Source organism: Ictidomys tridecemlineatus, assembly GCF_052094955.1.
Source record: "Ictidomys tridecemlineatus isolate mIctTri1 chromosome 12 unlocalized genomic scaffold, mIctTri1.hap1 SUPER_12_unloc_2, whole genome shotgun sequence".
In the NCBI taxonomy this organism is placed as follows: domain Eukaryota; kingdom Metazoa; phylum Chordata; class Mammalia; order Rodentia; family Sciuridae; genus Ictidomys; species Ictidomys tridecemlineatus.
Genome location: NW_027520960.1, coordinates 97,853 through 112,070, shown reverse-complemented (window position 1 = coordinate 112,070; position 14,218 = coordinate 97,853). Strand labels below are relative to the sequence as shown.

At 38.5% G+C, this 14,218-nt stretch overlaps 1 protein-coding gene across 14 annotated transcripts in view; it reads left to right on the top strand.

Moving 5' to 3' along the window:
* The window catches only part of LOC144372296 (mitoregulin-like), an 89,380-nt gene that overhangs the window by 22,508 nt on the left and 52,654 nt on the right, over positions 1–14,218 (top strand). For 9 of the 14 annotated variants that reach the window (XM_078035653.1, XM_078035657.1, XM_078035659.1 and 6 more), the window contains exons 10-11: positions 9,950–10,182; positions 11,580–11,653. The exons of 4 other annotated variants lie outside the window; for them this stretch is intronic. In XM_078035653.1, coding sequence (XP_077891779.1) covers positions 9,950–10,182; positions 11,580–11,653 — 307 coding nt within the window. Of the gene's footprint in view, positions 1–1,833; positions 1,979–9,949; positions 10,183–11,579; positions 11,654–14,218 lie in introns of those variants that run through there. One more of the 14 variants, XM_078035662.1, reaches the window with a different exon arrangement.

Below are 14,218 nucleotides of genomic sequence, written 5' to 3'. Positions count from 1 at the left end.
TAGAAAATTTGAATTTCTCTTTTAAAGAAATTATAACTTCAATTAAAAAACTTCCTACAATGAAAACTCCAAGTCCTTATGGCTTCACTCTAGTGACTTCCCGCAAACATTTAAGGAAGAAATAATACCCATCTTATGCACTCTCTTCCAAAGAATAGAAAAGGAGAAAACATTCCCTAACATATTTCCTAAATCTAGGAAAAACATGACACCAAAGGATGACATTACAAGACCAGTATCCTTCATGGATATAGAAACTAAAATCCTAAACAACATTCTCAAGTTGGATCTAGCAATTTATAGAAAGGACAGTAGGTCACGACCAGCTGGAATTTCTCCCCATGTTCAGATGTACACACCTGTGCATCCAGCATTGGATATGCGAAATTGTAATGTTATTTCATCATATTAGTAGACAAGAAAAAATCATGTGAACATCTCAATAAACAAAGAAAAAACATTGACAAATTCCAGTGCCCATTCACGAGTTTTAAGAAATTCCCTACAAACTAGGAACAGGTGGGAACTTCCTCAAATTTATAAAGAACAAGAAAAACCTAAATTTCTATCATTGACAGTGAAATGTAGAAAAAGATAACTCAGTTTTTTAAATGAGCAAAAACTTGAACAAGCCCTTCAAAAAGAAAACATGAGAAACCAATAGGCATATAAAAATATACCTAACATGTAATACATTAGTAGGGGAATGTAAGAGTTTACAGTGAGAGACCCACTTAGATGCTCCATACAAGAAGCCCACCTTAAATAGAAAACGTAAGTTAAAGGGAGGAGGGTTCCCTATTCAAGATATTAATGTCAGGCTGGGAATGTGGCTCTGTTGTCTCAGGCTTGGGGCGGGGGCAGAGCCATGAGCTGGAAGGACCCCATGTCTCTGTGAGCCCTCTGCTGGCCAAGAATATCCCCCTGGGCCTAAAAATATCCCCTGGGCCAGGGATGAGGAAGACACTGCCTGGGTCAGCCCGATGGATGGCTGGCATTCCACATGGCAGCCAGGAAGTGCGCCCAGTGCTTCTAGAAACTTGGTATTCCTTAAGACTGGCCGCTGGAGACCCATACCACTCATTGACGTATTCTCCCTACTGGAGTCTAATACTCCCATGCCTTGAGGCTTAGAGTGATTTCACATCGAATAGCAAAGGAGGGCATGAAGGCAAGTCCACCAAATGTGATCATCGTGGGCCAGTGCTGATCAGAGTTGTCACCGTCACCCAGAACCTAGGAGCAAACCGAGTTCCTGGCAGGAGGCAAAGGAGAAGGAGGAGAACAAAACTGACGCCAGGCCAGCCCGTTTTCATATTTGGTCAACAACAAAAAGTCAGTCATTATTCTTGGAGATCCATTTTGAATTATGCCTGGATAATTTTTTCATTCACATACCACAGCCTGAAAGTGTCCAGCCAGAGTCTACTTTGTCTCATGAGCCAGTTTTGGGCTGTGTTACTGACAGTATGCTTGATGCCCCAACTCTTTTACTTTTACTTCCTAGAGAATCGTATCTTTTTTAAAAACTGAAATGATCAATTATTTTCAAATGATTAGCACAACCCCAATTGTTTTATGAGAAGCATTTAATAAGATACTGTGCTATTACCAGGTAGACTTGATCTTCATAAATTTTTGTAACTTATACTCTGAATTTAATAGTTACTGTGCTAAGGGCATATAAAGATTGTAAATATGGAAAAAACTAAAAAATGTTGCCATCTTAAAATAGGACTTGCCATCTTAAAATTGGACTTTATCCATTTGTTATGTATTCCTCTGATGAACTGAATTTAAGCTTTGCATATAAACCTTTTTTTTTTCCTTAAGTAAATGAAGACAGACATTATATGAAAAAGAAAGAAGCAAATGCTTTTGAAGAGCAGCTATTAAAGCAGAAAATGGATGAGCTTCATAAGAATTTGCATCAAGTGGTGGAGCTGTCCCAGGAGGACCTGCCGAGTGTCCAGGAAAAGCCTTAGGTACAGACATGCTCTGACCTGGGCGTCCTGTGCCCAACGGTGGGGATTGTTGGCTCTCTAGGCCCTGTTTTAGAGTTAATTCTAGCTAGTAACTTTCCAAAATTTAAAATTGTGTGATTCAGAAAGACATTCAAATGAAGAATGAACAAAGGAATGTAGAGAATAGAGGGCTGAGGTTTCATGTATGTGTGTGACCCTGCTTATATATTCACACATTAGAACTTAGCGTCCTTTTTCTGGCTTTTATACAATGACTATAGACTTCCAATAATGTGTCATCTAGACATATTTCTGTTTGCCATTGTCTTGTGTGGGAAGAAGAAATAGGGATGAATATTACAGCCACATATTTTCTTGAAATTATTTATGAATGGGAGAGATTGGGAATAATTTAAGCTATATTACATTTGCTTATCTTCCACATTGTATATGTCTGTCTGTGACATAGGATACTTTAAAGGTAAAGCTTATTTAAATGCATGTTTTTAAAATGATAGAAAATTCATGACTGCAATGATTTTTTTTTTAATATTGAATGAAAGGTGTGTGTGTGTAATATATATATATATATATATATATATATATATATATATATATATATATATATGCAAAATCTATGCCAGAACATTCACTAGATATAAGTATGTATACCCAATTATGGGGAGCCACTCTGAATGATTTGCACCTTCCATCCTGGAGCCGAGAGGCTTTGACCAGTCACTACATCTTATAGTGACCTGGACATTGCCCCGGTCCAGGAAGTTGAGGGCGTTCCTTCAGACGTAGGTGTGTTGCTCCATGGCCCCTTGGGTTGAATTACACTCATCTATCCCTTGTAACCCTGCCCCTTCTGGCCTTTTTTGGATGGAACTTTCTAAGAATAAGGTCCCCCAATAAAAGCCTGCTTCCGAATGTGCTTGCTCTCTCGCCAGCCTCTCGTGACTTTCTCTTGCTCCCCCATTTGGGGAGCCTGAGGCCGAGAGCAGAAAAGCCGTGTCCTGAAGCTTGCTTAAAGGTAAAGCGTGTGTCTGTGTTTTATTTGATGTCCCTGGAAATTCACACAAGTGACCTTAATTTCAGCTGCCCACACGGGTGGGGGGAAGACTCAAACATACATGAATATCCACGAATGTTCTTATTCAGTGCTAATTGCTGAAATTTATCTTTTTTCCAGATATATGCTGTGCATGAACACACATAAAAATGAACACAGTTGAATTTTCCATATAAATAAGACTTATTTTCTGCTTTTTCTACAAACATATCTTTCAATATCACTGCACAGAGACCCAGTTTACCTGCTGCAGCATGGTCTTCTGTCATACTTACAGCAGGGCAGGTACCAACATCATACAGAGACTGTTACAAACATGATACAAGATTGTTTCTCTAGAAATGATGGAAGTACAACTGTTGCCTTTGAAGTTTGTGCACCTAAAATACTGTCCTCTAAAAAATTTCATTTTACCTCATATCAATAGTATATAAAATTACTTGTTTCTCACATACATTTTGATAATGTTAGTTATCCTAAGTATTTTCAACCACCTGTTTCTTTAATTACAAGTGGTACTGGACATTTTTAATTGATTTAGTGGCTTTTTGTCTTCTTTTTTCTTTAAATTGACCATAAAACCAGGTGTGGTGGTACACATCTAAAATCCCAGTGATTCCAGAGACAGAGACAGGAGGCTCACAAGTTCAAGGCTGACCTCAGCAACTTAGGGAGACTCTGTCTCAAAATAAAAAGGGCCAGGGGTATGACTCAGTGGTTAAGCACCCATGGGTTCAATCCCTGGTACCAATCAAATAAATTGACTTTGATGGATTTGTCTATTTTTCTATTGGGTTTTTTCATTTTTAATGTTTATTTCAATTTTTATATAACTTGTGTTTTCCCTTGATCGATATAAGCAGTTGTTAAAATAATTGTCTCATTGTTTTGTTTTTATGTATTTTCTTGCTTCTTATCAGTCATCTATCCCCAAATTCTGAAGAAACTTAAAATATTCATCAATCACATCCAATACATCAGATGCACTCCCATTCCCTTTTCTTGACCAGATGTCTTCCAGAGCCTCTGAGGAGTGGTTCTTCCTGCTTCTCTCTGGTGGTATATCCCTGATTCACATGCCATTGCTTTTCCTTAAGGTCCCCATTTTAAAGGTACACAATCTCTCATAACTTTTTTAAAAAGCATGTATGAGGGGTTAAGTTTTTGAGATCTCTTGCTTGTCTAATGGTGTCTTTGTTCTACCCTCACACTGGTTGATGATTTGACTAGAACTGTTCTAGGAAGGAAATCATTTTCCCTCAAGTCATTTTGGATTTTATGCAGTACTAGAGATTGAACCCAGGGTTACTTTACCACTGAGCTATACTCTCAGTGCATTTTCTGTTGGTTTGCTTTTGATCTTGGAACAGAGTCTGTTAAGTTGTCCAGGCTGGCCTTGACCTGGCAATCCTCTTGCCTCAGCCTCCCTTAGAGTTTTCAAAGGCATTGCCCGTTGCCTTTTGGCTTCTACCATTGGTATTGGAAAGTCCTGGATCATTCTGACTCTCGGTTTTATAAATGTAATCCCTGTTGTTCTTGGGAAGCGTGTTGTAACAAAAGAAATGTGATGCACAGCTCTGTCCCTCCATCATACTCAGTACCCTAAGGGTCTGGTCCTCCAGGTCCCTTTATAGGATTTTCCTGTGTAGAGGTGGCATGAAGATGTACTTTCCAAAATGAATTGCCAGTTGTCCATAAATCATTTATTGACCAGCTCGGCCCCTTTATTCAAAATATGTTTATCACATACTAAGTTTTTATATTATAAAATCCATTTCTAATATTTGTTTTAGTCACTATCTCTCTTCTTTATACATACATATATATATATATATATATATATATATATATATATATATATTTATTTACTCTTTTATTGATTTTTTTTTAAATACATGACTGCGGAATGCATTACAATTCTTATTACACATATAGGATACAATTTTTCTTATCTTTGTATATAGAGTATGTTCACTCCAATTCATGCCTTTATGTACCTTTTTTTGCATTACAGTTCTTATTACACATATATACCACAATTTTTCATATCTGTTTATATGTAAAGTATGTTGACACCCAATTCGTGTCTTCATACATGTACTTTGGATAATGATGTCCATTATATTCCACCTCCCTTGCTAATCCCCTGCCCCCTCCCTTTCTCCAATTGCCAAAAAATCAAATGAGGAGGCTGACTTATAGTGGGGTAGGGAGGGGGAGCATGGGAGGATTAGGTGAATTCTGGATAGAGAAGAGGAGTGAGAGTATATCTCTTCTTGATCTTTCCATATTGTATATATGCTATAGCTTTCCTATTTTGCTATCTGGTAGAGAAAATCTCTGATTATTCTTTTTAAAATATTTTCTTCAGAACTGAATATTGGTCAAGCATCTCTGAAATCTGGAAAGCTCCCAAATCTGAAACTTTTTTAGTGTCATGTCCCATTCTCAGAAAGTTGTGGATCTGAGAGCATTTTAGATTGCAAATTTTTGAATAAGGGATGCATGCTTAACTAGTCTATGAAAATATTCCCAAAATCCGAAAAAATTTTGAAACCTGACACATTTCTAATTCCAAGCATTTTATATAAGCAATATGTAAGTAAACCTGTATTACAATTATTTTTTTTTCTGTTCTTCTATTTATTTTTTATTTTTATTTTTTTATTAGTTGTTCAAAACATTACATAGTTCTTGATATATCATATTTCATACATTTGATTCAAGTGGGTTATGAACTCCCATTTTTACCCCGTATACAGATTGCAGAATCTGATTGGTTACACATCCACGTTTTTACATATTGCCATACTAGTGTCTGTTGTATTCTGTTGCCTTTCCTATCCTCTACTATCCCCCCTCCCCTCCCATCTTCTCTCTCTACCCCATCTACTGTAATTCATTTCTCTCTCTTGTTTTTTTTTACCCTTTCCCCTCACTTCCTGTTATATGTAATTTTGTATAACAATGAGGGTCTCCTTCCATTTCCATGCAATTTCCCTTCTCTGTCCCTTTCCCTCCTACCTCTCATCCCTGTTTAATGTTAATCTTCTTCTCATGCTCTTCCTCCCTGCTCTGTTCTTAGTTGCTCTCCTTATATCAAAGAAGACATTTGGCATTTGTTTTTTAGGGATTGGCTAGCTTCACTTAGCATAATCTGCTCTAATGCCATCCATTTCCCTGCAAATGCCATGCTTTTATCATTTTTTAGTGCAGAGTAATACTCCATTGTGTATAAATGCCACATTTTTTTTTTATCCATTCATCTATTGAAGGACATCTAGGTTGGTTCCACAGCCTAGCTATTGTGAATTGTGCTGCTATGAACATTGATGTAGCAGTATCCCTATAATGCGATCTTTTAAGGTCTTTAGGGAATATGTAGATTGGAGCTTACTTTTTCTTCTATCAGACACAGAGTCTCTGATTTGATATCAAGCTCCTTGATCCCTTTTGAGTTAACTTTTGTGCATGGCGACAGAAAGGGATTCACTTTCATTTTGTTGCATATGGATTTCCAGTTTTCCCAGCATTTGTTGAAGATGCTATTCTTCCTCCATTGCATGCTTTTAGCCCCTTTGTCAAATATAAGATAGTTGTAATTTTGTGGATTGGTCTCTGTGTCCTCTATTCTGTACCATTGGTCCACCCGCCTGTTTTGGTACCAGTACCATGCTGTTTTTGTTACTATTGCTCTGTAGTATAGTTTGAAGTCTGGTGTTGCTATACCGCCTGATTCACTCTTCCTGCTTAGAATTGCTTTTGCTGTTCTGGGTCTTTTATTTTTCCATATGAATTTCATGATTGCTTTATCTATTTCTACAAGAAATGCTGTTGGGATTTTGATTGGCATTGCATTAAACCTATAGAGAACTTTTGGTGATATTGCCAATTTGATGATGTTAGTTCTGCTTATTCATGAACAGGGTATATTTTTCCATCTTCTAAGATCTTCTTCTATTTCTCTCTTTAGGGTTCTGTAGTTTTCATTGTATAAATCTTTCACCTCTTTTGTTAGGTTGATTCCCAAGTATTTTATTTTTTTTTGAGGATATTGTGAATGGGGTGGTTGTCCTCATTTCCATTTCAGAAGATTTGTCGCTGATATACAGGAATACTTTTGATTTATGTGTGTTGATTTTATATCCTGCCACTTTGCTGAATTCATTTATTAACTCTAGTAGTTTCTTTGTAGACCCTTTTGGGTCTGCTAGGTATAGAATCATGTCAACCGCAAATAGTGATAATTTAAGTTCTTCTTTTCCTATTTTTATGCCTTTAATTTCTTTCATCTAATTGCTGTGGCCAGTATTTTGAGAACTATGTTGAACAGAAGTGGTGAGAGAGGGCATCCCTGTCTTGTTCCAGATTTTAGAGAGAATGCCTTCAATTTTTCCTCCATCAGAATGATGCTAGCCTGAGGCTTAGCATAGATAGCTTTTATAATATTGAAGTATGTTCCTGTTATCCCTAGTTTTTCTAATGTTTTTATTGAATGCTTTTTCTGCATCTATCAAGATGATCATATGGTTTTTATCTTTAAGTCTGTTGATGTGGTGAAAAACGTTTATTGATTTCCATATATCGAACCATCCTTGCATCCCAGGGATGAATCTTACTTGATCATGATGCACGATCTTTTTGATATGTTTTTGTATCCGATTTGCCATAATTTTATTGAGGATTTTTGCATCTAGGTTCATTAGATATTGGTCTGTAGTTTTCTTTCTTTGAAGTGTCTTTATCTGGTTTAGGAATCAGGGCGATGTTGGCCTTGTAGAATGAATTTGGAAGTTCTCCCTCTTTTTCTATTTCCTGAAATAGCTTGAAAAGTATTGGTATTAGTTCTTCTTTAAAGGTTTTGTAAAACTCTGCTGTATACCCATCCGGTTCTGGGCTTTTCTTAGTTGGTAGTCTTTTGATGGCTTCTTGAACAGAAGTGGAGAGAGAGGGCATCCCTGTCTTCCTCAATTGATATTGGTCTGTTTAAGTTGTGTATATCCCCCGGACTCAATCTGGGCAGATCAGATAACTTAAGAAATTTATCGATGCCTTCACTATCTTCTATTTTATTGGAGTATAAGGATTAAAAGTAATTTCTAATTCTTCTGTATTTCTGTAGTGTCTGTTGTGATATTGCCTTTTTCATCCCGTATGCTAGTAATCTGAGTTCTCTCTCTTCTTCTCTTCATTAGCATGGCTAAGGGTCTGTCGATCTGATTTATTTTTTCAAAGAACCAACTTTTAGTTTTGTCAATTTTTTCAATTGTTTCTTTTGTTTCAGTTTCATTGATTTCAGCTCTGATTTTAATTATTTCTTGCCTTCTACTACTTTTGCTGTTGTTTTGCTCTTCTTTTTCTAGGGTTTTGAGATGAAGTGCGAGATCATTTATATGGTTTTTTTTTGTTGTTTTTTTAAGGAATGAACTCCTAGCAATGAATTTTCCTCTTAGAACTGCTTTCATTGTGTCCCAAAGATTATGTTGTGTCTTTTGGAATAGAGGGAGTAAGAAGGAGAAAAACAAATAACAAGGATAGAAAGAGAAAAAAGAGGGTGGGAAAAAGAAAATAAGAGAAAAAAGAAATAAAAGGGGGGAGGGAGGTGGGGCATATGGAATTCCTCTATATTACATTATTCTGGTGACTCAGTTGTTAAAGACCTTTTTCATGCACAATTCTTGGTTTCACATATGTTGAGGTTTCGAGGACCAGAGGGGGAAGGGTAGAGGAGACTGGATGAATGGATGAAAAGAGAGAGAGAAGATAAAAAAAGAAAGAAAAAAAATGCCTCTCAGAACTCTGTTTTCATATCTTCCAGTTGGTGGCATTGTCAGTTCCTAGCTGGAGTCTCTGGGTTCAGGGTGGTGGTGGTAGTCAGTATGAGAGGACTTGAACTTCCACCTGTGGCCTCTCCACTCTTATTCTCTGAGATGTAAACCAGGTGCCTGATCCGCTGAAGAACCAAACTGGTAGCCACGCCCACCGGTTGATGGTTTTAAGGGTTGGTGGGAGTTTCCAAGATGAGTTTCATCATTTTTTCTCATAAGGTGTTTGATGAGGTGGGGGGTGTTGGGGAGATCTATGTTTGTCCAGAGCTCAGTCAGGTGACTGTATGGGCAGGCGGCTCCTCCAGTTGGGGTGGTCTGTCTACCTCTCTGGCGGGCAGCTGTGCCCCCTCTCCGGGTCGCATGGTCTGTCGACCGTGCAGGCGGGAGGCTGGGTTCCTCCTCCAGTTGGGGTGTACAATTATTTTTGATCTGTACTAATTTAGTAGGTAAGGAAATGATGTAGGTCGTTTTAAGTTACATTCTTTGATAAGTAGTGTTATTGTTTAAAACAATATTCTAGACATTTGATGTTTTTCCTAACAATTTGTAAGGATACTTTTTGGGCAAGGAATTAACCCTTCTGTCTTTTAAGTTGGTAACATTAGTTCTAATCTATGTACTTGTGAGTAGAAAAACAAAGACCTTTAGTCTAATCCTTCCAAACATGAACCCTATTTCTGAGGCAGTTCATATACACATGTCCTATTTAGGAAGACGACGCTGCCTATCAAGGGTAGTTTAAGAGAACACCATTGTGAGCGTTTGGTAACATTGATTTATTGTTTTTTTTTTCCCTCAGTTTAATAAAGAGAAACAAGACACTTCTTAAATACTGATATGACTGCAGAGGCTGGTTATTTTCCAATGGTTAGAAGTGTGAGTGGCATTCACAGCCGGGGTTGAAAGCAACAAAGCATTCGTTATGTTTTGGAGTGGTCTTTTTTGGTCACTGTTGAAAATTTCCAGGTGTTTTAAAGCACCTGGAAGGATAAGGGTCACATGCTTTGAAAGCTCTAATACCTGATAATAACATTCTGGTCTTTGTGGTTTATTTTTGTTCCTTTGTTTGTCTGGCATGAAAGGTGGATTCAGCATGTGTGGGGCTAGGCACAGGTGCTCAGTGGGAACTTGGTGCTCGATGTCTTCTGTCACTCAATCAGCAAACCCCAAAGAACTTGGGCGAGAAGCCCAGAGAGGTGCCTCCTGTTGTTCCTCCTGCGGCAGATGCTGTTCCTCCTGCTTTGGTGTCCCCAGCAGTGTGCCAGAGCATAGCTCCTCCTACTCCTTTGACAGCCCAGCCAGTGACAGAGTCCAGGTAAGTCAAAGCCAGACCTGGAGATGAGAGTGGTGTAAATGGCATCTGTCAGCTTCTTTTTTATGACCTGCAGTATCAAGAGCATTATGTAAGAGATGGGGTATCTCTATTAAAAAATGTTTTTCTTGCAGTACTGGAAATTGAACCTGAGGGTGCTTTATCCCTGAGCAACATCCTCATCTCTTTTTTGGTTTTGTTGTTCCTGAGAGTATGTACTAAGCTGCTGAGGCTGGCCTCAAACTTGAGCTTCTCTTGGCTCAGCCTCTTGAGTAGCTGGGATTACAGGTGTGTGCCACCATACCCAGCTAAAATGATTTACATGAATATGTTGTTGAAAAAAATTATCAAAAAAATTGAGCCCAAAACTTTCAAACATGTGTATTTTATACCTCTTTAGAGGGATCTATCCCTCTTCTAGATTTTAGATTTGTTTGTCTTCATACTTTTCTTCTGAATTATAAATTAAAATTTCCTGAAACGCAAGTCACTCTGTATTTGAAGAATAAACACCTATAGTTGGAATTGCCTTTTGCCTCCTGGCTGTGGCCAAGGCCTGCAGGGGACATTACTCCAGGCAGTGGCTGGCATGCCCTCGTACTCCTTTTGTCCTCCCACGGAGCAGTATGGGATCCATGTTTGTGACTCCATGTCACAAGCCACGTCCACACTATTGTGAAAGTTTTTTCCCCAATTTTGAGAGTTTTCTGGGTTTCAGATATTAGAATTAATGTCACATCACTTGTTGTTTGTTTTTATCTTCAGTCACTGTGACTGTCTTGCAACTTGTGATTTGATATGATATTGTTTAATTAAAAGTGCTTTGTGCTTTTTACTTCACATTTTAATGACATTCCTTAAGGGAATCCTGGGCAGTATGAGGTGAGGCCCCTGCCCCTAGTGTACTTAACCACAGCTTTAATGCAAGTGGTTTGCATAGCTTTCTTATCTTTGTTGGTAGCTATTGTTTTAAAATCTGGATGTTAGCCTGAGGCTGTGGGCTCATCAGAAAGGTATTCGCTCAGCTGAAGCACATCAGTGCCTCCACCTTGTTGGGCATCAGTGCCCAGTCAGCCCCTTATGCTGTACAGCAAATGAGCCCATTGGAACTAGGAAGCCATTGTCCTGTCCTGCCACAAGGAGGGCTGGTTGTTGTGGTGCCGAGACACAGAAGTGACACGACATACTAGTGTTCCATGCCTGGCCTTTATCTGTAAGAGTGTTTTCCTCAAAAAGAACTGAAGAGAAAAAACATTTCATTTATTTACACCGTGGATCTAAGCAGCTCCATCTGTGTTTCAGCAACAGGCTGTGATTGTTGACCAGCTTCTTTTACTATTATTTCTTGAGAGTTAATGAGAAACTCTCTTGTAAGACATGTTGATTCTTGTGTGTCTCAGGGTTTTCTCTTCCAGATGTATGAGTCAGAGTGCTCATGGATTCCAGCCACAGAGTGGAGCAGAGACCAAAGAAGGTGAGCTTCATGGGGGTCTCTTCATCCTGGCCTGCTGGGGCACACTCCTTGGGCTGTACTGGGGCTATGGGACAGGAAGCCTCTGACCTTACTAAACCTAAGTGTTAGGAATCCTCTTCTTAGAATCCAGGGGTTATTTCAGCCCCAGACTATTGAAAACAATGGTATTAATTGTAAATATCTTATCAGTTCAGAGTTCTTTGAAAGATTAATTTATGCAAGTTTTTCTATTAACTTTCTCAGTACATTAATCTAAAATGAGTCATGTTAGTTGGGTCGAGTAAGAAAGGTGATTCAAAGTTTAACTACGAATACTGTTCTCCTGTCTGGCACCACATTGGAAGTGTGTGCATAGTTTATTAAATTACTTGGGACAGTGTGGGTGTTCCCTTCCCCCTGCAGGTGGCTGTGGCATTCTTTCCATTGACTATTTTTTTTTTAATTTTTATTGATTGTTCAAAACATTACAGAGCTCAAGACATATCATCTTTCATACATTCGACTCAATTGGGTTTTGAACTCCCCAAATACATAATACAGACTCACTTCTGTTACATACTCACATTTTTACATAATGGCATATTAGTGACTGTTGTATTCTGCTACCTTTCCTATCCCCTACTATCCCCCCTCCCCTCCCCTCCCCTCCCATATTCCCTCTCTACCTCCTCTGCTGTTGTTCAATTCTCTCCCCTTTTTTTCCCCCCACCCCCTTGCCCCTCATAACCTCTTATAATTTTGTGTATCACTGAAGGTCTCCTACCATTTCCATATGTTTTCCCTTCTCTCTTCCTTTCTCTCCCCCCATTCGTCTTAGTTTACTGTTAGTCTTTTCCTCATGCTCTTCCTTCCTGTTCTATTCTTAGTGGCTCTCTTTATATCAAAGAAGACATTTGACATTTGTTTTTTAGGGCTTGGCTAGCTTCACTTAGCATAATCTGCTCTAATGCCATCCATTTCCCTGCAAATTCTATGATTTTGTCGTTTCTTAGTGCTGCATAATACTCCATTGTGTATAGCTGCCACAATTTTTTTATCCACTCATCTATTGAAGGGCATCTAGGTTGGTTCCACAGTCTAGCTATTGTGAATTGTGCTGCTATAATCATTGATGTGGCCGTATCCGTATAGTGTGCTCTTTTAAGGTCCTCAGGGAATAGTCCAAGAAGGGCAATAGCTGGGTCAAATGGTGGATCCATTCCCAGCTTTCCCAGGAATCTCCATACTGCTTTCCAAATTGGCCTCACCATTTTGCAGTCCCACCAGCAGTGAACAAGTGTGCCCTTTTCCCCACATCCTCGCCAACACTTATTGTTGTTTGACTTCATAATGGCTGCCAATCTTACAGGAGTGAAATGGTATCTTAGGGTGGTTTTGATTTGCATTTCTCTGATTGCTAGAGATGGTGAGCATTTTCTCATGTGCTTGTGGATTGATTGTATGTCCTCCTCTGAGAAGTGTCTGTTCAGGTCCTTGGCCCATTTGTTGATTGGGTTATTTGTTATCTTATTGTTTAATTTTTTGAGTTCTTTGTACATTCTGGATATTAGGGCTCTATCTGAGGTGTGAGGGGTAAAAATTTGTTCCCAGGATGTAGGCTCTCTATTTACCTCTTTTACTGTTTCTCTTGCTGAGAAAAAACTTTTTAGTTTAAGTAGGTCCCATTTATTTATTCTTGTCATTAACTCTTGGGCTACGGGCGTTCTATTAAGGAATTTGGAGCCCGACCCCACAATATGTAGATCGTAGCCAACTTTTCCTTCTATCAGACGCAGTGTCTCTGTTTTTATATCTAGCTCCTTGATCCATTTTGAGTTAACTTTTGTGGCTGGCGAGAGAAAGGGATTCAATTTCATTTTGTTGCATATGGATTTCCAATTTTCCCAGCACCATTTGTTGAAGATGCTATCCTTCCTCCATTGCATGTTTTTAGCCCCTTTATCAAATATAAGATAGTTGTAACTTTGTGGATTAGTCTCTGTGTCCTCTATTCTGTACCATTGGTCCACCTGCCTGTTTTGGTACCAGTACCATGCTTTTTTTGTTACTATTGCTTTGTAGTACAGTTTGAGCTCTGGTATCGCTATACCTCCTGATTCACACTTCCTGCTTAGAATTGCTTTTGCTATTCTGGGTCTTTTGTTTTTCCATATGAATTTCATGATTGCTTTATCTATTTCTACAAGAAATGTCTTTGGGATTCTGATTGGCATTGCATTAAACCTGTAGAGAACTTTGGGTAATATCGCCATTTTGATGATGTTAGTTCTGCCTATCCATGAACAGGGTACATTTTTCCATCTTCTGAGATCTTCTTCTATCTCTCTCTTTAAGGTTCTGTAGTTTTCATTGTATAAATCTTTCACCTCTTTTGTTAGGTTGATTCCCAAGTATCTTATTTTCTTTGAGGATATTGTGAATGGAGTGGTTTTCCTTATTTCCATTTCAGAGGTTTTGTTGCTGATATACAGGAATGCCTTTGATTTGTGCGTGTTGATTTTATATCCTGCCACTTTGCTGAATTCATTTATTAACTCTAGCAGCTTCTTTGTAGATCCTTTTGGG